The sequence below is a fragment of the Dermacentor silvarum genome, chromosome 3, assembly GCF_013339745.2.
Source record: "Dermacentor silvarum isolate Dsil-2018 chromosome 3, BIME_Dsil_1.4, whole genome shotgun sequence".
Lineage (NCBI taxonomy): Eukaryota > Metazoa > Arthropoda > Arachnida > Ixodida > Ixodidae > Dermacentor > Dermacentor silvarum.
Window position 1 is genome coordinate 151,009,356 of NC_051156.1, and position 24,780 is coordinate 151,034,135.

The window sequence follows — 24,780 nt, forward strand, 5'->3', positions numbered from 1 at the left end:
GCATACGGAGATCAGCAAGTGCCCACTGAGGAATGCAGTGGTCTTGACCAAGAAGGCGCACAGATTGAAATTAAAGAGCGCACTGAGGACGGAAGACAGCAAAATAGATCGTCCAGCGACGCTGTCGAAGATACCATTGTACCGGAGCACATACAAAGTCCATCTAACAAGTCAAGCACGGAAAGCGAAGCAGGATCTGAAAAGCAAGACGTCGTGGTGAATGGCGACTTGAAATGTGCCGTAGAAGATTTTTCTAGGTTGATTTCTTCAGACGGCAGCGACGTGTTTGCCACCAATAGGAAAAGTGTCGAGAAAGGTAGAATTCACGACGAAGCTGTCATCGCAGAAGCATCCAACGAGAACGTCGTTCCTGGGGGGACCGCAGGTGAAGGTGACAAGGAAAGTCAGCCGCGTAACGCTGCCGGCGCTAAGGAAGGTGATAAGGTCGACAATGACAATCGGGAGGACAGCCTCAAGACAGATTCAAGCGAGAGCTTTGACCTTTCGGCAGCGGGCGGGGAAAATGTTGGCGAGAGTGGCTCGCGCAATGTAAAAGAGGATACCACCCACAAGGTCACCGAGGCCGTCGAGCAGTCAGAACGAACCGAAGGCGATGACAACGCCTGGCTCTGGCGACCGAGTCCGGTCAACCAGAATCTTCCAAAGGACAGTGAAGCGCACCGAATCCACTCGAACCGTGCGGAGAACGCGTTCCTTCCTGCCGTACGCGAAGTGGATGAGGGGCGAGGCACACCAGCGAGCTCGACAGGATGGGCGAGACGAAGATGTCACAGAGCCTGTGGAGGAAGCGCTCGTGCCCCAACAAGCCTTTCCCGCAATGTCGATTCCTCGGCGCGGCCTCTGCCCGATGCCGGACTCCCCCGACGGCAACGTCTGCAGCGTAGCTGTCCAGGCGTTTCCAAGCGTCGTCCACCAGGGGGTGCAGGTCGAGTTTGACGAGCACGACTGCATCACCAGGCTCGTAGAGCTCCAAATTGTAAGTACTGTTCTGATATTTTCGTATTAAGGCGAAAGCCTTAGATATCTATGTTTAAAGGTCGCGTTGTGAGCTACAGAAAGTCACATGACCCAAGGAAGTCCAGAAGCGAACCAAAGCATGTCCAGCCGTGTATAAGAGATGATGAATGATTAGCAGAGTTAATTAATGATTGTTTATTGGTTGGATCAAGGGGAATAAAGTGGATTAGGGTGGATTAAGCTAGATTAAGGAGGATTAAGATGGATTAGGGCGCATTAAGGAGGATGAAACAGGATTAAGGTGCATTAGGATAGGATAAAGAGCGATTAGGCTGGATTAAGGTGTATTAAGGAGGATTAGGGTGGATAAAGGTGGATTAAGATGGATTAGGGTGGATTAAGGTCGATTAAGGAGTATTAGGGTCGATTGGGGTGGATTAAGGATGATTAAGGTGGATTAAGGTGAATTACAGTAGGCTTTCAGCCTTCACGTCTCTTAGGCGATAGCTAAGGAAACATGGGAATATTTTTCTAGGTGTTAGGTGGGGAAAGAAACTATTCGGCTCAAAGCGGATGCCTATAAGTCATTCCTCAACGGTAAAGGTGCCCATCAGCACCTGTAGTTCCATAGGTTGTCTCCTTCCCAAGACTTCTTAGCTTCAGTGGTATGACGCGAGCCGGCACAATCAGCACCACGTGACCCATGACATAGGTTTGTAGGCGTTTTGTCGTGACTACATTTAACGCAAAGTGCACTAACAGTATATCTGTCTGTTTGTTCCCCGCGGTGCTCGTAGATTTCTTTAGCGCCGTGTTCTCTTGAACGCGACGGCAGCCAGTCGCATTTTCTAGTACACTTGCAGCGCCTCGTGTGGTATGTCAGAATCACCGGCTTGTAGGCGCAGTGCGTATCTGTTCATAGCACGCCTGTGTTTGCGACGAGGGGAGGTAGGACACACGCACCAGCGCTTTCGAGGTTTACCTCGTGATCTCCATGCGAAGCCCCGGCCGTTCACATGAAATCGTTGAAAGCGACCTCACACTCTCGTTCGATTTCAGCACGGCGCGGTGTAATGTGGCGCTTAATATCTCGTCATGAATGCGACACGCTACGAAGATGTCGCGGTGCTTTTTCTTTCGCATTCGTGTAGGCGTAGTTTAGGTGGCGCCCATGAAGAACGTCTCTAAGCAATGACAATACCATTCGATGATGACGGACGGACCATAGTTGCTATTTTCGCCGCTGTTTACCTATATCAGGGATACAGGTTCGCTCAGTTAACAGCTTGCTTCTCGCAAATGTTGCTTGCCTTCATCCACGTGATATTATCTCCGCGTGGCAGATAAATCATTATTGTGACGTGCTTAAGGTGACTATCTCGCCTGTGAGAGTGCCATATCCCTTCTGCGTGTTGCTTTGTACCCCTGTAGCTTCGTTTCTTACTTGCAGACCCAGCGCAAACTGACAACCATGACTGCCTTCTGACTGGAATGCTTGCATCTGATCTTTGTCATTGATAACAACGCTTTTCTCACAATAATTGAGTCGCTAGAGTTGATTTAGGCCGTGTTGTAAAGAAAAATACCTTGCACAATGTACTCACTTTTTTATTTTGTATTGAAAGCATCTGAAATGTATAAACTCTTTCTTTTACGTTTAAGCAGCACATCAAGAGGTAAATGCCGGTCATACACTTCTGTCTAAGGGTGCGCGGTATCAATTGGTTTGTCTAATTCAGCGCACTCGATGTGTGCAGTTTTATACGACATTGCATTGTAGTTTTTAATCAAAAGCTAAATAAATGAAGATGGTACTGCACAAACCAGCGGCCCATGGATGTTGCTGCTAACGCAAAGTATCTCTGTGTTCGTTAGCCGACAGCTTTCGACGCACGCATCTTGACGCGCGGACACGTAAAAGGGATGTCTTGATGTGCTTCTCAGGCCATGAACGAGCAAGAGGAGGTCCGGCGCCAGGACATGAAGGCTGCCTGCGAACTGGTCGAGAAACTGGAAGCGATGCAGCTCTCCGAGTCACTCATGAGGACACAGGTAAGAAGAATCACTTTGGCTGCGTGGAAGTCCACGGAGCTTTTCTTAAAACGGCTGTTTGTGTTTTGTGTGTCCGTGATTGAAAGTGAGAAATCAAAAAAAAATATCAGGGTTGTTACCATATAAGCCATGTTGCATCAACAACAAGACAACTGCTACAAAAGCACCTTATCCGCTGAGGAAGAAGACGAGCGAAGAGAACGATGATGGTGACAGGAACAGAAGACTCAATTATTGTGAGCGCAAGCGCGGACAGTGCCACGTACCGACAGACGTTGCGTAACTGTTTCCGCCTTGATAAAGATGCTATAGTTTGCTACGGTCGTAACAGCTGCTATGTACGAGATTTCAGTTTCTCTTCTTTCCTCATTTTTTTTTTTTTTTTTTTTTTTTGGGGGGGGGGGGGGGGGGGTACAATGTGTCGGCATTCAGCAGAAATTAGCAGCGGCAGTTTTTAGCGAGTCTGGAAGTGGTTATGTAGATTCCGGCAGACGGGATTTAAACCTCACATTAGCATCGATCGCTTTACTGTTTCGGCTAAACAGTTAGCTTAATTTATAACTACTACTTCGAGGGATCTTAAGTGTTTGTCCCTATGGTAAAGCGGTCCTGCAGGGAAGTCACTTAATTGTCGTTTTCCTTACTCTTAATAAATGTAGATATAGCGTGTTCTAGAACATCCCGTGCGCGCGCACGTGTCTTTTTTTCTTTTCATTCGAAAATTAATTGCGCGTAAGTTGCGCGCTGTCTCTTCAATTTTTGTATTTTGAGCTGTCATATCGTGAACACCAACCAATTCGCCCAGCTATCTGGCTTGCTGAGATTTCATGTCATCTATAGATACAACAAGCGTATAGTTGGAAAGCATTTTAGCGCAGGCATATACAGGGACAAAAGAAAGACGCAGACACCACGGCGCTATACACCGTGTTGCTTACGGCACACTGCAAGACATAGACAACGACGTAGACAAAGACGTAGACGAAGACGTAGACGTAGACAAGAGAAAGACGCAGACACCACGGCGCTAAACATCGTGGTGTGGCCAATCCCGCCTCGTGGGTGCGAGCCCTGTTTTGAGGCAACAACAACAACAGCAACAATATTGTGGTGTTTACTCGTGCATCAAAGACGGCGAAGCTGCATAAGAGAATTATCACACACTTAGGAAGTCCTATAGGGCGGCTTGAGTTTGTCGGAAACCTACCCAAGGCTTTGCAGACGCTTCACTATACCCGAGCTTAGTACTTCTGCACTACCCACTATATCCAATGCATGTTCCTGTATGCTGCACCATCTTCGCGCTGTATACGATACGCCCGTGACTGCTCTATACCGACTGTGCCGGCCGCCATATGAAAACCGTTGCGGAGCTCCCTTCGCTGTAAATGTTATTGTCACCTTGCGTCACAGCTGCGTGCCATGGACGCCGAGCGCCGGGAGCAGAGCGCGCGCGAGGCGCGACTTCGGGACGAACTGACGGCGTGGCAGGAGACGGTGCAGCAGCAGCAGCTCCTGCTGCAGCAGCTCAAGGAGGACCTGGACGACACCGAGGACACGCTGGCCGCCCAGAGGCAGGAGGCCAACAGGCTCCGGGAGCAGATGCTCGGTGGGTGGCCGCGTGCAAGCTATGTAGGGTGCGGATATGGCGCACGCAGGGGGCAGCTGGTTTGACACTGTATGCAAGTATACTGTTAACTCGACACTAAGTAAATGCGCGCACTGACACGGAACGCTTACGATACCACAGCGTTCGATGACTAAAACTACAACTAACCGACGCCATCTCCTGCCTGTTGCCACTTTTCCCTGTAATGTAGCATTATAGAGTGCGGCCTGCAGCCAGAGCTCTTCAACCACACCAATTGCAAAGCTCCTGAGGGGCCTCGTGTTTAAAAAAACCGGGACACAGTGATTGGGGATGAGCGAGGTATACTGGCTTGCTAACTGTCGTGTAGCGCGCCTAGCAAAACTATAACTATGAAACGCCACTTGTAGAGCTAGACTAGGTGCAGAGATCTTAGTTTTGAGTGTTGAGAAAATAAAATGTGCGCAGACACTGTAAGCAAGGCTAAATAAATATTATTACTAATCAGCACTTTTGTTGCAGTTAGATTCGTCATTTCAATAACTTTTTTGCTGGCGATATAGGGGACGACGCCGTCTATGTGGTCTCACTCGGCTAGCCAGCTAGCCAGCTTTTTTTTTATGTTGCACCAATACCCAAGAAATATCAATTACTAACTCACCCAGCTTAAGTACATCAATTTATCCTCTGTGTATACGTACTACGGCTGGCGTCAGCCAATCAGGCACACGCGTACGCACGTTTCCGCGTCAGTACGTCGTCTGCCATGTCTCGAATCAAATCTCGAGTGACAGAGCGCGCCTCGTATTTAGTCCACTCCAGTTACAGATTATTGGGAAACAATGAGCAGCGAAATTGCACGCGAGGTGAGGGTTCTGCCATTCCGGGTATGGCCGTCAAAGGGCAGATGGTGAAGTTTCACATGGAGATGAAGTGTCCAAGACACGTGGGGCGTTGCTATTGCCGCGAAACAGCCTAAGCATACGGCAGGCAAGATAGCAGAGAGCTTTAGTATCCTGGGTCGCGATCGGAGATCTTTTGTTTGTTTCGCGTTCTGTTCAGTTGCTGCAACGTCACAAAGTGGCAGTATGCAAAATTTGTGACAACGGGAGGAAGAGAGCAGCCAATCGGCAAGCGGACATACATCCGGGGAGTCTAGTCTAGTCTTTTGGGCGAAAACAGGGTAGCTTTGCAAAGCTATTGGAAAGAATGGCCCCCATGCTAGGCATCTATATTCTCATATTGTCGGGCCTAGAGCCCTTGCGGACTGCTTGTAAACTTCCGTCGAAAACAGCACGGTATTATTTCGCTACATTTTTTCGATATCGACCGACCTCAGTGACCGATTGTATAGGCGTGATGAGCAGCCCAACTTGTTCCCACTGCTAGTGCCTCCGTCCCAACCTTCTTTTTCTCCCCTTGAACCCTTTCCAAGTGCAGGGTAACCAACCGGAAGCGCGTATGGTGAACCCTCCACACTTTCCTTCTTCTCTTGCCTCTCTCCATTTCAAAGCGACATGCGTGGTTATTCTGACTCCCGACAGATGGCATAGCCTTCACGTCAGTAGATCCGTCTAGAAGTAGAGATAAGTACTGTTCGCTTGTTCGGTGTCATGTACAAGTGTCAAGTGTACAGTGAGAACAAACATTGAAGAAAGCACCCCGTCAGTGCCCAAACATCTGTACGTGAACTTTATTCATCGAGACGCTTGTAAATTTCAGAACCCTTGTACAATTTTTTTTTATTGCGCACGCACTGCACTCACAACATAACCTTCCGCGCGCGCTAGCCCCACGAACGCATCTGAACAACGTGCCACCGCTTGTATAATCTCGTACGCGCAGTGCTCCAGGAGAGCTGCGACAGCGGCCTACTTATGGTGGACGTCCTAGGAAGGGCCGACAAGGAAGTCCAGACGCCCGACAGTGGACAGCAACCGTTGTCCAGCTCATCGCCTTACAAAGGAATCAGGTAGGCCGGGTGCACCAGACGCTATGTGAATTGAGTTACACGAGTTTTTGTGTCACTTCTTTCTCCAATCGTGCTTTTGCTTCTTTTTCTTTTCTGAACCGGGGGCAATATATTCTGCACACGCGTGATTTCAGACACTGTCGTCACACTGGATCAGAAGCTTTCATAGCTTGCATTTGCGAGTTTGTTTCTGAAGAATAACTTCCTAGAATTTCTATAGTACTGCGCGTGCGGCGGCATTTTCTAGTTTGACATACACGACGACGCGAAATGCGTCTTTTGCAGCTGCAATGCTCTTCCGAACAGGATATCCAGCATCACCGCCTCACGTAGGCTCTACACATATAGTGTAACCGATTGCGGTTACTTGTCGTTGTCGAAACAACAGAAAATTAGGCGAGTACTCCGAAGTGGGACGCAGTTAACACCGATGGTACGAAGAGACAAATTCAAAGCGTCAAATAGTGCTCCCAGGTGAAGGGCAGATTCCAGGCCGTCGAATCTTTACGTTTTAGACAGAGCTATCTTTATCTACTAAATGAATTTCTTAGATATGCAAGAACCTCTTATCTTAGACAAAGAATACATTACCTTAATGCATTTTTTTTTTCTTTTTTAAAGCGTGCCTTCGCTTGTTCCTGATTCCTTAACTTCTGAAAAACCATTCCGGCGATGCCTGGTCGGCTTGCGCGCCTTTCCGTTCGGCCGAGTGATTTCTGTCACCGTACGCGTGGCTGTGTTCTCACTTTCCAAACAACCAACTAATATAGGGGGATCAGGTCTCTCCTGCGAAAAAAAAAAAAAGAGAAGAAGAAACACAGGTACAACGCTCATGTTAGAATCCATGTAATGCGAAGCGTCAGTGAAGCCGTGTGTAATAAATTGTATACAACTAATGGCGATGGTTAGAATTGCGTTTACTTTCATCCTATGCAGCGTGCAACTTCCTCCAGTGTTTATTTTAACAGCGGAGCTGTTTAAGCCTGCCGTAGGTTGAGCCGCGAGCCGCAAAACATCGTTGAGCGATGAGTCACCTGGGTTGCCTAGGAACCACCTCGCGGAACGGCGTGTGCTTCGCCTCCTCTTCGTGCCGTGCACATGTTGCCTTGACATGGGACGTTAAGGAGAGGAAAGGAGAGCATGCGCGCGGCGCGTGTCCAAGTTTATACAGTTGATAAACTTACTATCCTTACTCCGTATAGCTCTCTACTAATTTACTATCGCAAGTAATGCTTCGCCTTTCGGGTGAAACTGCGACATTTTTTGTTAATTAGTCGATTATGAGTTTCAGTCTTTCGTGCAAATAATGTTCCGCGCTTGGAGTAAACCAGCTCACGAACTAGAATTTTGCTATCTGTCACAGGCAACCTTTAAATATTTTTGATAGTGTTCACTGAAACACATGGTATGGTGACCGACATAGGAGAGTGAGTAGCGCAATATATTCACCGGGTCCATCGATTTACTTGGTTCTACATTCAGTATATGCTACAGGGTGTGTGCCTATTCTTGATAAATCCTCCATAAAGGGTACGTGTGACCGTGACACAGAAAATACACACTCCTTAATTGTAGCAATATACGTGACGTACCTCTCTGCGCATACACCTGTCATCACCATTAATTATTTCCTTGACAAGCGTCCACTTCCCCTTCGTCCTCGTGACATTGCCATGTAGAATCTCACACTGTGCGCATGCGCTTCAAGATGAGCGGCTTCTTCTTCGAGTGTCTGGATCTTCTTTGGTCGTCCCATGTCAAAGATACATGTACTCGCCACAGAGCCAACGAGAGTTCTGCCGCCGTCCCGACGGCTTCGAGCTTTATCTCCCCGGTGACCTCACGGCCAAGCTGCGCATCCACACTTGCCGGGGCGTGGCTGGTCGAAACGTGCCGAGCGCCAGAAGCGCCTGCTGCAGTCACGGACACCGCACGCGTTCGGCGCGAACGCGAGACACGGGTAAACGCGGGCGGCGTCGGCTGGCAGCAGCTCTGCGCGTTGCCTCGTTGGTGCTGCTACAATTTCTTTCTCTCTCTCTCGCTCACATTTTCTCTTTCTTTCTCCCGAGCATAACGCGCTCCGCGCGCATGCTCTCCTTCCCTCTCCTTAACGTCCCATGTCAAGGCAACATGTGGTCATGTGCACGGCAGGGAGAGGAGGCGAAGCACACGTTGCTTCGCGAAGTGGTTGCTAGGCAACGCGCGGTGACGTCATCCTGCAGCGAGATTTTTTGTACACGGTCCACCGACTGACGGTCGGCTTAAACAACTCCGCTGTTCAAATTTTTGAAAGTGTTCGCTGAAACACTCGGTACGTATAATAATAGCGCCAATTAACCGTTTTCTCGCCGCCCAAACTGTCACTCACTGGCACTGGCATCGACGATGTTCGTATCGTGTTTTGTTGGAATAAACACAGATACTACTGAGCCACCCAGCAGTAGACAGCAGCCACGCCAAACCCGCGAGGGTAGGCAAAGAAGGTAAAAAGGAACAGATCGATCACAATGTTTGATGGTGTCTGATGGTCACAGTGTCTGGTCACTTCAGTGGTGACACCGGAGTGACTACTCACGTGTTCTGTTATTCATTTTCTTTTCTCTCGTGGGGCGCAGGCTGGACAGCTCCTCGCCGGTGTACCTGGACCAGCTGAGCCAGCACCGGCGGCTGTCGGCGCTGGTGAGCTCGCAGCTGGAGGCCACCGCCAACAGGATCGCCCAGCTGCGAAGGGAGGCGGCCGCCAACCGGCCCCGGGGATCGGCGATCGACGAATACGTCCAGGACTTGGCTGTAGGCACCGACCTCCAACGCTCAGACGCGCCGCCGTCTTAAACGCGGGCAGAACATAGTGCCGCGTTACGGCTGTTATAGAAACCGCGCAGGGGAGCTGCGGTCGACTGAAGATTCAGCGATAGAAGGCCTAATGTAACAGAGATATCTATAGTATCGAATTGAGAGAAAGACATATGGAGAACTTGGCATCGTATGACAGAGCACGACCAGCTTTATTTTTATTGTTTATTTTATTTTTATTTTGCTTCGGGAAGCCGAGAGTGATTAAGAATAAGCGAGAAAGAAAAGTAATGTTTCACTTGAGGGCACTAAACGTGGCACTACTACAGGGCAGGTGCGGATGCCACAAAACGATGATGTCATCGAATGTGATCGGGAAGAGATGCGCTCAGTCGACAGATGCAACCGACGCAATAGAGTGGTTGCCTCGAAGTTAAGGGAGGTCGCGTCACGGAAACGAGCATCGTCAATGTGAATGCACGCAGCGGTTGATTAAGGGTTGTCGAGGGATAAGGATTTTAAATAGGGAGAGCGCATCAGACGGCTAGGGATTGAAGCAATTACCTTTGGTTCACCAGAATGTATACTCACAGGCACATTCGCACATGTGGACACGAAGAGCTTTGCGTGATTCACAAAGCTGGTTCCAGCTGGCATCCGCGAAAATGGCCCATGGGCTCGCAGCAATCCGATATCTTTATCATCAATTGTTATAGGCGCGGCCAAATAAGCGAAAGCGTGCAGATGAACTTTAACTTGCAAAATAGACGCGCTATACATTGATTACCCCGCAAACTTTATTTATTTATTTTATATTTGCGGGCCGCTTGCTTCGGGAAGGAGTGAGAACTATACATGACAAGAAAAGATGCTACGCTGAAATGAAAGCATTATTTCACACATTTCTTGGCAGCAGAATTAGACGATGTATGAAATGGCTAGCAAACGCGAAGCAGTTGGAGAGCCTCTGTTGAGCTTATTTGCACTATCGTTTCATTCGAGATGGCAGACCGGTGAGACTATACAAGCCGCGCAAGTGTTTAAAGGGCTAATATGAGCAGGTACGCAAGTGAGTTGATTGCACGCAGTCTGTAAAAGGGGTCACCGGTTTGGTCGACGACGGTTTAGTCATGCGGCTTTGGGATTGCGCTAACATGGAAGACTGTGCATGGCACAAAAAAAAAAACGCTTTCGTCTGGTGAAGAAGCCTTCGGCGTTATGTACCTTTTCATAAAAGAGTTAGCTTCAGCTTATAAATCGTGGCTGAAGATGAGAATCCGACGCCAAGGCCGCTGCCATAAGAAATCCAGCTGCCATTAATGGCGCTTTTAGTTCCTAGAGCGAGTTTATGTTCTAGCACTATTTATTATCTTTCACAACTGAGTTAGGCTTGCTCTTATCTCTATAATCGTCCTTCTTTGTAAGTATTTAAACGTGTATTGGGTCCGACGACGGTATGAGTGGTGTACGATCCCTTGCCGGTGATTATTGTCATAATCACTCGCATAAACCCCATGGCAGAATTCCAGTTAGTGATGAATCATAGGCTACGAGCAAGTAGTTTTGTAGCTGATGATATTTTATTGACGAGAATTTGATGCATGATAAAAAGGTAGTAGCCTTTTTCTACTTCCTCGGCGAAAATTCGATTGGACACTGGTTTACTACGATCAGGAGCCTGGGGAAGTTGAACAGATGAAATAAATGTACTATTTTTACCTGCCTCTTTGAAGGTGTGATATTACGCTTATCTCGCGTACGAAACACATCTTTCCGCGATTACAATAACTGCCATAATCTGCTTCAGTGCTATGTACAAAATGACACTATTCTGCCAACTAAGTTCTGCCACGCGGGAATATAAGAAATATGAGTCGATACAAAGGTCACGCGCTGCACTGATTGCGAATCGCAAGCTTCATGTGAACGCGCATACGCTCTTCGACATGGTATGGGAGATTGTATCACTTCCTGAATATGAAACAGTGAGAAATTTAAGCATGTTACACCGGCTGCGGACTCATGGATTCCAACAACGATTGCACAAATTATAGAAAAAGAGGCACGGGAGCGTGGACAGCGCACGAGCATTGCGGCAAAATGATCGCCGTCGTTGCCGCAATAAATTCGTAATCAATCATTATGTTCTCCCAGTTTGCCTAATTCAGCAAACAAATGATATTAAAACATTCGTTACTGCGAATTCATATCTCAGTGCGCCGATTTCTCGCACACGTCACGTCATTTTTGCCTCATTTGCCGCAGACTGTTTAGGTTCTCGCGGTATAGAACGTGAAGTGGCATAGGCGATCGAAAGCGCGAGGGAGCTTCATCGATTTATTCTTTCTTTGACGCTGATCTGCTTAGGTGAAAGCAACTGTTTACTGTAGTCAAGCTTCGTGACACAAACGGTTACACTGGCGTGCAGCCTGTATCGGTCAGCCCACAGCAATGCCCACAATTAAACATCGGTGGCGGTAAAGAAGCGTCGTTTCAAGAACCAATCTGAAGTTGAGCTCAATAAGTTTAGAACGCGCGGGACTTGGCGACTTCAGCTGATCTTAGCTTTGACAAACTTAAGACACAGAAATTATGTCCGTTGGATGTACCAGCAATATTTTTAGTCGACGCACGACTCACAAGCACAAGAGTTCATGAATGACTTGGCAAAAAGGAACGAGATGTGAATCCGTATTATGAGCCTTTCGGAATAGCGTTTTAGCGCTGCCAAGGGTACGCTCCAGAGCCCAGAAAACTGCACCTGATTGTGTCGTACAGAGACACTACGTCGGGATTTGGCGGTATCACTGTTTGACCGTATTACTGGCACCGTTCACTAAATTCAGCATATGTGACAGCATCTTTATAATGAAGCCGTTCATTTGAGCCCTTCGTTCTTCTCGGTGCTTGCTTGCGTAGGCACATTGTTTGGTCTAGATCAGGTGTAATAAAAATGGCGCAACTCGTTCGGTTGTCCACTCTACACCAGGCGCGCGCCTGGTGTGTCTAATTTTCGGCAACCATCGTTGTGCTTCGTTGACTACCCTACACGTTGGGAATGGGAAAGGGGAAAGGAAAGATCAGCATGAAACTAAACAGTAAATTATGCGCCACTGTCCATCCTTCGTCAAAGATACGCTCTCTGAAGTAAACATCGTGGGACCTTGAGTAAAGACATCTAAGACGTGCTGAAGCGCCACCAAAGTGACAATGCGTTTCTTGAAGGCGCTTATACGCCAGTGTATATATTCACCTACGGGTGCGAGAAAGTCGACAACACCATTAAAGCGACGCAAAGGGCCGCTAACCCTTTATGGATGAGTGATAAAAATATCCATGGGAAATGTTAACTTTTCATTGAAACGTGCAAATTACAGTGAGAATAAGGATACTCAAAGAAAATAAGTATATTTTGAGGAAACTTTTTGAGCAGGAGGTGGACAACCACAGGCAGCACTTTGGAAGCGAGCTTCACCCCAAGCCACCTGTGGCTTCGCGTGGAACTTGTACTTTCCTCTACATTACCGGTGTGACACCACTGAAGCCGGGGATGTTGCATCGGTCTGTCTCCTCTGATCGTGCTTTCAAAAGAAAAAGGGTCAAGCGCAAAACCTTCTTCTTCCTCGTCCTCTGTATTCCTGCCCTCGGCCAACAAATGACGCTTGCTGCCTAGCATTCAGTGTTGGCCGCCGACGTTTAGCCAGAAACCCTGTTATCAAAGGCGAATTTCAGCAAGAAAGAAATATCTTTTCCCGATGTGCTACCTGAAGGCAACACTCGCCCACGAAAGGTTAAATGTCTAACGCCATGAGGCAAAGGACACTAAAGATTGTCGCCAGCTGTACTCATACTGCTTTCCTCTTTCCCCTCATCCGCCATGCATCGCCACACAGGACAAGGAGGCCATCGTGCATCAACTTCTGCTGGAACAGCAACAGATGGATGAACTCCTGTCGGAACAGTAAGGGGCCTTTGCGTTCGCGACTCCATGCACGACCGATGATGCCGGCCCGCCAACGCACTGCTTCGTTCGTCAGCCACTCGTTCGCAACAGTTCCCACTTCACGGACGCGCTTTGTTTGCGCATGCTCACTTTTGCCTTTTGTTTGGTCTTGGTTTTCGCTCGCGTCATCACGCCCTCCTTGCTTCGTTTATTACTGTTTCTTTTCTTTTCTTTCGCTATCGCAGAGAGTGGCTTGCAGCGTTCAACGTGAATGCAATCATTATTTTTACTTCTCTGCAACGTTATTTAGCAGTCAGGTAAGTACTGAGATGGTCAAAGCAACCGCGAGTGTCGGCAAGCTGAATAGTTTTTCTTTTCTTTTTTTTGAATTCGAATCATTCTTTGCCTCATTCTAATTTGAATTCCGGAGTGTTACGTGTCAAAACCACGATTTGATTACGAGGCACGCTGTAGTGGGCGACTCTGGATTAATTTTGACCACCGGGGCATCTTTAACGGGCCCCCAATGCACGGGACACGGGCTGCCTCATTCGAGTGCTTTGCAGTAGGTAGGTATGTAGGTATACCTATGTAGGTAGGTTCCTAGCCTCGCCTCGGTTCGGGACTCTTCAATAAAAACGAATACGTCGTGACCGATGTGGGGATCGAACTTTTGTCTTCAAGAACAGCAGCACAATGCACTGAACATTAGGCCACAGTCAATTTTTATTCATTGATGCGAAAGCGTCAAATGGCCCATTCAGCTTGCGAAACGTCACCTAGGGCGCGATCTTGTACGCGTCCCAAAATGGAATGGAGGCGTTCCGTTCCATCGAGCCGCACACGATTGGTCAATTTGAACGTCGCGGTTGAAATTGACCAATCGTGTGCGGCTCGATGGAACGGACCGCCTCCGTTCCATTTTGGAACGCGTACAAGATCGCACCCCTAAGCTCCCATTGCCGTTGGCTGCGACGCCACGTCCCGAGCGCGCCTCGACGGAGCAGAGCGGGCGAAAGGGAACACCTGCTGCCGGGACAGCGCGGCAGGTGTTGCGCGAAGGGAGAGGGCATCGCCGCGACGCCACGTCACCCTCGCTCTCGCTCTCGGAAGCCTGTGTTATCCGCGAGTTCCTTGTCCGCGCACGCTCTCGCCTGCGTTCTAAAGGCCGATTTACGCTAGAGCCGCCCATCGCCTGCAATTGCGCATATCGAACACTTGCGCACAAATTTCGGTTTACGCTGCGTATGGAAACGCAACGCAACGCCCTCCCGCAATTATTGCGAATGCTCAAAACCCCCACAATACAAACGTAATATCAAAGACAAACCATCAAAATATGTACATCGTATGCGTCCGCCGCATTGGCGTGATATTGTCATTTAAGATTCATTTAGTACAGTCAGAGCTTCAAGCCTGTGTGGTCACTCCGACATTAAATTTTTGTGTCTGCGGTAACTTCATAAACCACGCCATACATTCTCTGAAGTACATACGCGCTGGACGCGCATCCGGGTCACAATGGTAGCCCGCCATCTTGGACCGCCATTAACAGCATATAGATACCCGCAAGTACAATTAAAGCGTAAGGAGAGCCATGCTCATTGTATATTACCAAATACCCCCAACAATGAATACACCGGTTCTCGTCCGATTATGGCATAATCGCACGCATACTTATCTCGCTCCAAAGCCAACTAATTCTTCGAGACGTTTAGCGCTTGCGTCACGTGTCATTCTTCTCTCGTGGCAGCAGTAGCGCTTTGAGATTCTGTGTTAGACTGCATCATCTTCGGGATCGAACCACATCATCCAGTCCTTCCCTCGTAGACGCTAACACTACGTAGACCTTGTGCGACATTGTGCCTTCACGATCGGCTCAGGTCAAACAGCTTTTAACGTTTCTTCGCCGGAGTACAAATGTCATCGTCGTTTTAACATAGATCTCGTGACATATCCATAGCAAAAGTAGGTACAGCTGGGCCAGTTGGTGTGGTAACATAATTATAGAACAGCGCCAGGGATGTAGACAGAGAAAAGAAACAACAGGATGGTGCGCTGACTCTCAACTGCAGTTTATTCAAGAAACACCGCATATGATGATGATAAAGGCACTGCCCGTTGTGGTATCGTACAGATTTTCCTTTTTAATTTATTTCTTCTTGTAAATCTCTACGGTCTTTCCTGTTTCCATTCTTTGCATCCAATTCGCCGCCTCTGTTTCTCTCTCTTTCTGATTACTCCTGGTTGTGTATTTACACTTTCAATTACTCTGTACTTAGTGGACAACTTCCTTGACCTCTTCCTCCATTCCGTGTCCAGCTGGCGCGGACAATCTGTCTCGTGCGGCACACTGCAAAAAAGCGAAGTGTGGCGCGACTGCCTCACTAATCAGGAGACTTCGAGAGGCAGCACTTGGGTGACGCGTGGGCGTGATTCACAGCAGCCGCCGCCGAGACACCTCCGCTCATGCAGCGCTTTGTTTCCATATATGGTATTAGTGGACGCGCTCGCCGCATGCCATCGGTGACCAGACGACGGCGCACTACTCTGGCGCAATCTCGTAGCGGTCGTCGCCGCCAAGCCCGTCTTGCGTGGCACTACGCTATTCTTCTCACGCGTTCGCCATACCCTCCTCCTCCGCTTTCCACCTCGTGGTTCCGCTGAACCCTCCTCCGCCGCTTTCCGTCTCGCGCTCTCTCCGCTCTCGCCGTCTTCCATCCCCCGCTGCGCTCCGCGTCCGCTCTTTCGTCCTTCGCTGTGCTCGCTCGCTCGGCAGCAAAGTTGCACCTGTACACAATCCTTGCACTGGGTATGACGCTGCAGTAGGCGTGCTGTTAGCATCCGGTACCTGAGGTCACTGCCTGGTTTTCCGCGGTGGTAGAGGCTGTGGTTGGTCTCTTTCTAGGTTATAGTTAAGAATAATGTGCAGGATGCAACTCATGTCTCCCCGCACAGCTCCAGTGGTAGATCATGGTTCTCGGGAAGAAGACCAGCATGTAGGAGCTGCAAAACTTGAAGAGCGCCGTTTGCGATATAGTCAATTTCTGGGCTTTGGTGGCACGAAGTGCTTGGCGCTGAACCTGAGTAGCAGTATGTATAAATGGCTGCTATAACGAATCACACACAGCTGTGGTTGTAGACAAACCATTAAAATGACTCGTGCGTCTGACACCTTTAGATCCCGCAACTGAATACTAGTGACAGGGGTTTGGACCAGGTTGGCATCGTAGTGGTTCTGCCATGCGCCTGCAAGATAAACTAGCTAGGAATGTCAACCAACAGCCACGCGCACCTCGACTATAGATTCGGGGCGACATTGCGCAGGAGCACCTTATGAGTAGCGAAGTTACCCTAGGTGTCGGTGACTGGCGACACCGTGCACTCCGAGCCAACAGCCACGCACGCCTCAGCGAGAGAGTCGATTCGGGGCAGCAGAGCGCAGGAGCACCTCAGGGGTAACGACATTGCCCCCAGGTGTCGGTGAGTGGCGACACCGTGCACTCCGAGCCAGCAGCTCTGTGAGAGTTTCTTTTTTACAGCGAAGCTGTTAAGGGCTAGGTTCCAGGAGATCGCGTCCGTGTACACCGGAAGTAGGCAACAATCTTTTGACGTCTCGTTTTGTGGCATCTCGTTCACTTGGTACATACCAACATTGGCATGGAAGGGTATGAATGTATGACTAACAGGACTGATAGGTCATGACATCAATAACCATCACACGCTCGTCAGTTTTTACTTCGAGATTAACAATAATAAAATCACGTGTGGCGTATACCCGGAGTGGATATGCGGGTATCAGCCAGGGACAAGAAAGGAAGAAAGAGAGAGAGAAGGAAAGAAAGAAATAAAGAAAGTAAGAAAGAAAGAGAGAAAGAAAGGAAGGTAAGAAAGAAATCACGTGTGGCTTACAGTAGCGGAAGGGCGCCGATTTATTATTATTCTTATTGCGTTAGCATTCTTAGGATCCTTCACGCACTATTCTGGGGTTATCTATCTATCTATCTATCTATCTATCTATCTATCTATTATCTATCTATCTATCTATGTTTGTATCTATGTACGTTTTCATCAAACTGTTTTCCCGCCTACCTGGGTCATGGTATGATCCACGGTCGATTGGGTAGCGCATCGGGCTGCTTTGCTGAGGGATAAGGCACATTCCCAGTGGCACACACCCAGTGACGCCAAGTCGGCATCGAAGACCTTCATTGAAGAGCGGCACAGACCGAGTGGCACATACCAAGTACTCCAAGCGGGCGTCAAAGAGTTTCGTCGAACACCGGTACCTACCCAATCCCGCGTCAACTGCAGTGACCCATGTCCGCGTGATAGAAAGAGGTTCGTCGAAGAGCGGCACGCATGTACACATTGCCACACACTCGGTGACCCAAGTTGGTCCGATGGTTGGTTTCGAACCCTGTTACCTCAGCACAGCAACCCTATGCGCTACCCAATCGACCACTTAACTACCCAGTGACCCAAGTATAGACGGGAAAACGGTTAGATACGTATATACAAACAAATGTATACATAGATGGGTAGGCCCCGGAAAGCACGTGAAGTACCCTAAGAATGCTAAAGCATTAAAAATGTAATAAAAGTGAAAGAAAATAAAACCTGCCCTCCGGTGAGAACTTTTCCCACTGGAGGCAAGTTAGCAGAAGCATCTACCGTCTTATTCAGCTCTCTTCATCCCCATCGCGATATCGACGGTGCATCTTGTAATCATGTAAATCCCATGTGTGCGCGAGTGCTTCACGTACTGAGGCAAGAGGCGGACACAGATTGAAGATTAGAAGCCCAGAATTGTTGCTTAGACGCGATCCTTCGACCTTTTATCTCTCTCTACAAAAGGAAATTGAAACGGCGTATAGCAGGCACCTTCTTTGCTGCCGGCTGGCGCAGAGGATTTCCCGTATACGCTTTCCGTTTTGTGCGGTCCTGCGTCTGGTAACCTGTTCAATCAGTTGACGGCGTGCTTGATCTAGCGCCCCAGTTCTATCAGAACTTGTATGCATTGTCGCAGTCAACACGGGATGCTATATTTCCCTTCAACGCGACACCTGAACTTTTCCAAGTCCGTGGTGCTGGCTAACATCAGATCACGCTAAGTACTTTAATGCAGTAGCTTTTCTGCAGCCAGTTCCGGCTTCGTTACCCAGGAGGGTATGCGCGTAGTGCATCGCCTATGATAGTGATGATTTATTGCCATCGCATTTGAAACGGGGCGGTGACAAATAGACACCTAGCCTGCTTGAGTTACTCATGTATGCTATAAATATATTTTTCATTCGTAAGGTTAGTATTTACAGCTACAACAAGGAAAGGCCTGCTTCTTTTACAAAAAAAAAGGGAAAGAAAAATATGCGCACAAGGGCGGTATTGTTAAAGAAATTAGAAACCCGTTCAAACTACGTAACGTTTGCGCAGTAACGAACAGTTCATTGAAAGTAAGGTTTTTCCGTATATAAAACGTTTGCTTGGCAGCAGTGTTGCCATTTTAGAGACTTCTATATAAGAATTCCACAGTTACCTTAATTCTTAGCTGGAAGAGTGGAAAGAATCCTGATCAAGATAGGGGTCAGGCAAAAAGACACAATATCTCCAATGCCATTCATTGCATGCTTAGGAGAAGTGTTCAAATCGTTAGATTGGGAAGGATTAGGAGTGAGGATCAACGGGGAGCATTTCAGCAACCTGCGGTTTACATATGGCATTGGCCTTTTCAGCTTGGCTGAGATGACATACAACAGGTGATTTAGGACCTTAGTAAACAAAGTGCAAGAGTAGGTCTGAATATCAATACGCCGAAGACTAAGGTAAATCTGCAATAGTAAGCTGCAATAGGCAGGTAACCTGCAATCTGCAAATTTGTGATTAGCAGTCAGTCATTAAAATATACGCAAGCGTACGTATATCTAGACCAATTAGTCACAGAGGACCCTGATCATGAGAAGAAAATTGGCACGGATAATAAAAACGAGTTGGAGCGTATACGGTAAACATTACCAAGACATGATCGGCAGCTTACCGATATCCTTGAAAAGAAAAGCGTACAATCATTGCATTCTACCGGTACTAACATAAGTGGCAAAAAAACTTGGAGGTTAACATGGAAGCTTGAGAGGAAATTAAGTACCGCGCAACGTTCAATTGAACGGAAAGTGATAGGCGTAACGTTAAGAGACTGGAAGAGTGCCGTGTGAATTAGAAAGCAAACGTGGATAGTCGGCATTCTAGATTTGGCGTTAAAAGAAGGAAATTGACTTGGACAGGACATGTAAAGCATAGGCTGTTCTATTAGGATTACACAATGGGTGCCAAAGAAATAGAAGCACAGTCGGAGGCAGCAAAAAGCCAGGTGTTGGGATAAAATGAGGAAATTCGCAGGCAAGACGGTGTCAGCTGGTGTCAAGACAGGGGCAACTGGACATCGCTGGCAGATGCCTTCGTTTTACAGTGGACCTAAAATATAGGCTTCACTTTCATACTGCCAGCGCAACCCTTCGACTGTGGCGCGCTTCGGTGCCGACATTTGAAGGCAGCAGATGCGTGCGAACCTGCCTGCCGATATTGCAAGTTCGTTTCACTCGAAGAATACAAGTTCAACCTTGAAATATCAACGTTTTATGGTCGTGGTTAATTGTTAATTTCATATTAAGACAGATACATCTTATTGGCCGTTAGGCGAGTGTCGACAGGGTATTGTTGAGTGGTGAAGTAGCAACATGGCTTGCCAAAGCTGGTACAACTGTAGGTGACAGAATTAAAAGAAAGTTAAATGTTAGTCTCGCTTCCCAACACATCAGTGCCAGCTCTTGTTGCCACAACACTGCCTCAATTAGTGCGTAAGCTCCTCTCTCTCTTCTCTCTCTCTCTATGTGAGCTCATATAGGCATCGTAGTCGTCATCTGACATATACTTCAATCATATCTTGATATGTGCTCGATCTCGTCTCTATCCTCGCGGTAGCTGCTCGATATATATATATATATATATATATATCAAACGTGCGCGTGTCGTGTGCATCTGTATGCGTGTGTTTACAGACGTGTGCGTGTGTCAAGTATGCACATTTACTTCATTACTATCTGAGAGTGGAGTTGGGCCACAGGATGACGCAATGTCTCTAACGGAGACAACACGTAGGTGCCGACAGTATCCAAGCATTATTAACTTCAAAGTGCATGACTCCGTGTGAGAGCATTAAAAAAAAACGCGTACTTAGCGTGAATGAAGAGCACCCGCTGGTCTGCTTTCACCGCTTAATTGCGACATGCATGGCACTTCGGAAAGCCTTTTCGACCCCATAAGGCACCAGTGGAATGCACGTTTAGATACGTATACAAGCTATAATTTAAGAAAAAAAAATGCGCCGATGCCTCTGACGTTGATTCATGTCTGCAACCGTCCACTGTTCCATATAGAGCGCTGAACTGGTGCGCAGATATGCAAAGAAATTGATATCTGCCGCAGGTTTCAGAAGCAGCTTACCGTTCAGCGGAAACCATAACGACGTGCGGGCCACGTGGTATTCAGACCTTGAACCTGGAAGCTGCTGCTTTATTACTCTTTCTTTGCTCTGCTGCCCAGCACTCGAGTGCTCTAGACATATGTGGAGACGCCTGTACTTGCAATGGGAAGTGTAGTTACAGCCTCATAAAGGTAAATCATGCTGGGTACACCCTAAAGAAAATGTTCCGCAGACATTAAACGTAAATTATGAAAAACATTAAACAGTAAAACAATGGTTCGTTCCTCGTTCGCTTAATCGTTTTATTTTACCTGACGATATTCAGACAAATATGCACAGCATCGAAAACGATGATGATTATTACAAGCGCAGTTTCTGCTATGAACAATTCTATAATTAAGTGTTCCTTTCCTATTACGTCGAACTCGTTCAGTTCCGTTTATGATTGCACGTTGATAATGAGAATACCATTATTATCAACGCTGATTAAAAAACGTAAAATGGTAATGCAAATCGCTCATAAAAGGACCGTTTGATTTGACGAAGTCACACTGTAATCGAACCTTGTCTATTGACAGTGAAATGAAATCAGCTGCTGCTGAGTAAGCCATAAAATGATTAAGCAAAACTGCTATTGTTGGATTGACAGGACGCGGCCCGAGCTCAAGGCATTCTGGAATGAGGACGCCTCTCCAAAGTTGCATTGACGTAATAAAAATGTTTATTCTCTTTCTCCTAAATTCTCTTGAGAAAGCTTTGCACCGGTTTATAAAGTGTCCCCTTTCATTTTTTGCTCACATTATCTCCACATTTCCTCTTCCAACTACGACGTCGTCTACATCTCGCAATTGCAAATTTTTTTATAAGGAAAAACTTATCTCAACGCAATGTCTGTGGTGTTGAGAGGATTGCGAAACGGTACAGACTTGACAAACAGCACTTATGATGCGTAGCTGCGATCGTTGCTGCCTAGATAAATTCCGGTCCGCGCTCGGTCATACGTAAAACTTCCGTGTACTCCTTGTAAAAGCGCATATGGCTAAAATAAGTGTACGTCAAGGGAGCCTTGCCTCTAATATAGATTGGTGGGAATTAACGCGTCCCAAAGCAACGCTGGTGTTATGAGAGACACTGCAGAGACACTACAGACACTTCTCCAGGTTAAGTTCGACCACCAGGGGACCACCAGCTTGCACCGGAATGCAAGTACACGAGCTTTCTTGCATTTCACCCCCATCGAAATGCGGCCGCCGGGGCTGACAATCGAACCCGCGACCTCGTGCCTCGTTGCTTTTATAAATTATAGTTTATTTTTGTCAATACCTTCCGGAATACATTTTTTTCTACATTGCGCAGGAAAAGAAGTATGCATAGCAACCTTTCAAGCATAGCGCCAATTTTACTTCAGGTTCCTCCCAACGTTTAGTTTAGCGCGTCGATAATGTGGTCTGTGCAGAAGGAGTGAGCGTGGTCTTCACTTTTACCCACGCAGCGACAAGATCTTGGCTCACACCAGAAGCGAAAGTTTGAAGTCCAAGGAAGGCCAGATGACCCCCACCTTGCAGACAGAGGTGAGTAGTACCGTGAAGTCCTTTGATAGTAGAACGGTCACCGATAATGCGGCCTGTGTGGAACGTTTGAGCGTGCTCTTTACTTTAACCCACGTAGCGACAAGATCTTGGCTCACACCAGAAGCGAAAGCTTGAAGTCCAAGGAAGGCCAGATGACCCCCACCTTGCAGACAGAGGTGAGTAGTACCGTGAAATTTTTTGATAGTAGAACGGTCACGTTGAGCAGATGAACACGATCAAAAATTCTGACCGTAGGGACCACATGTCGCGAGTGCACAGTTGTATTCGATTTTCGGGCTAAATGAAAGTACACAGCATCCCGGTGTGCTCAGAGGGCAGCCGCACCTCTGTTGCTGTTACTCTGTGGGTGTACCAGCCATGAAACTGCGCCGCAGCACGTACTAGCGCAGTAAGCGCTCTGTTTATTTATTTTCCTACCCGCAGTGCCACGAGGCGTTACAGTGAGTTGTCACACAAAGATGAGAACAAATAAAAGCTCAAAATAACAGGTCTCAAAACAGCACGAAATGCAACCAAAAATAAATGTACAAAATACACATTCAAGAATATAAATTACGCGTTGGCCACATCCTACACAAAGGCAAAGAAGACCATCAACACTTTCACTTGTCCCTTTTAAACAGGAAAGTCGTGATTCCAGGCGCAAAACAAGATATGTCATCGCAAAAAGGCACGCGCAACGTCATACATTGCGCAATAACCACTCACTAAATACAGGGCTGTGACAGCTTGTATGAAATGGAAACGTTACTACGTAATATCAGCTTAAGTGACAAAAATGGGGGGAAGGGAGGGGGGAGATGGGAAGGAGGACATTCGGTATCGCCATCATGCAAGTGTCAGTCGCTAGACATAAGTGCCCTGAAGTCATGGAGTATTGCAAAGCAAATATAAGATTTTACATGTGGATGTAAAATCCTGCTAATTTCAAAACACGTTGCGTCGTTCTGTGCCTATATACAATATTATATATACAGAGTTGATTACATTCCAACAGCGCACCTTCCTCATATCAAGCAAGCGTCTGAGTTACTATCCGTAACGCTCTATCTACGCTGAATCATTTCAAACGTGCAATTTCATTAGCGGTCAATATTTTGGTGCTTCCACCATAGCAATTCGTTTCCTTGGGTTACTGCTACGTACACAAGGTGCACATCAGAAAAAAAGGGAACTCAAGCTGGAAAGCTGGTTTGTGTGACGTATATGAGTATGCTGCTTTTCTCTGCAGAAGAGCATAAAAATAATGCTTTTTTTTTTCAGGCCGTTTACATGTTGTTAGAACGAACTTGCACTTGGAAAGACAGTCCGCCAGGCGGTACTGTCTTTCGTGCATTGACTGGACTGTCTGGCGTGCTTAGCTGTCGCCATTTAGACGCCGACAATCATTCAGGGGCCCTGAAAAGCCTCGACGTTGCTCCAGAGAAGGACAAAGAGGGGGCTCATCTGTATGCGCTAATAAGAGAGCTATATATACAAAATCACGCTATACACTGCGTGACAAGTGCGATCCTGAAACGGGGTTTTTAGTGTCCGCTCATTATTTTCGCGTTGTAGGTATTCTGACCTCGAGAAGCGGCCATTGTTTCCTGTCACGCTTTGCCGTCGCATTGTTAACTTCCGCCAAGAAGAAAGGCCTGCTGCCCAGGAGACTTCCGGGACACGCACGCGCGCTCGAATGTCACCCATATGTCGTTGTATAACGCACGCTGACCTGCGCGCTGCCCGAGCTGCTCTCGTCAATCATCTATAAGCCAGGCAGGCAGAATACGGCACGGGTGCGCTTAAGTAAATTAAGTTCTGCAAAAAAAAAAAAAAACGCGAAGTAGAGGAAGGCAGCGCTCAAGACTGATCGAGCGAGAACCCTGGAAAAGCGGTGGTACTGTGTTCGACCCCCGGACCAAGAAGATTTTTTTTCCCCACTGCGAAGCTGTATCTCTGGGGAAGCCATGTGAGTTTCATTTGCGTCGCTTCGACCTTCTTTCGAGTTTGGTGACTGATTGTTGCTATGAACACCGTCAAAATTGGAAGTTAGGCGCGTCAATTACACTTTGCGAGTATTCTCGAGCGAAAAATTTGTAACCAGCTGCTCTTGGCGTCTATTCAAATGCACTAGCAGAAAGGTGCGTTTCTAAAGCAACTCAATGCTGTATGAATTAACGACGACCGTTCTGGAAGCACGGCGTCGTCTTCACTGGAGGGGCGATGCTGGGCATCACTCAACTGCTCTTTATTGGTTTATGATGAAACAATAGAGAGGAAGTTAGGTATGGAACAATATAGAGCAGCGAAATAAATCATAAGAGAAGAAAATGTTACACTCCGAACGGCTCCACTTCTCTTAAGCATGTTCAGGGTGTCGTAGAACTTTTGGGTGAAGATAAC

The 24,780-nt window shown here is 47.5% G+C and overlaps 1 protein-coding gene across 1 annotated transcript in view; it reads left to right on the forward strand.

Moving 5' to 3' along the window:
* The first annotated feature begins 609 nt into the window (after nt 1-609).
* LOC119445922 (uncharacterized) overlaps nt 610-24,780 on the forward strand; it is a 36,629-nt gene continuing 12,458 nt past the window's right edge. The window contains exons 1-7 of the mRNA XM_049663731.1: nt 610-997; nt 2,923-3,030; nt 4,444-4,639; nt 6,464-6,590; nt 9,206-9,380; nt 13,277-13,344; nt 22,472-22,550. Of these exons, the coding sequence (XP_049519688.1) occupies nt 614-997; nt 2,923-3,030; nt 4,444-4,639; nt 6,464-6,590; nt 9,206-9,380; nt 13,277-13,344; nt 22,472-22,550 (1,137 nt within the window). The 5' untranslated portion in view covers nt 610-613. The remainder of the gene's footprint in view (nt 998-2,922; nt 3,031-4,443; nt 4,640-6,463; nt 6,591-9,205; nt 9,381-13,276; nt 13,345-22,471; nt 22,551-24,780) is intronic.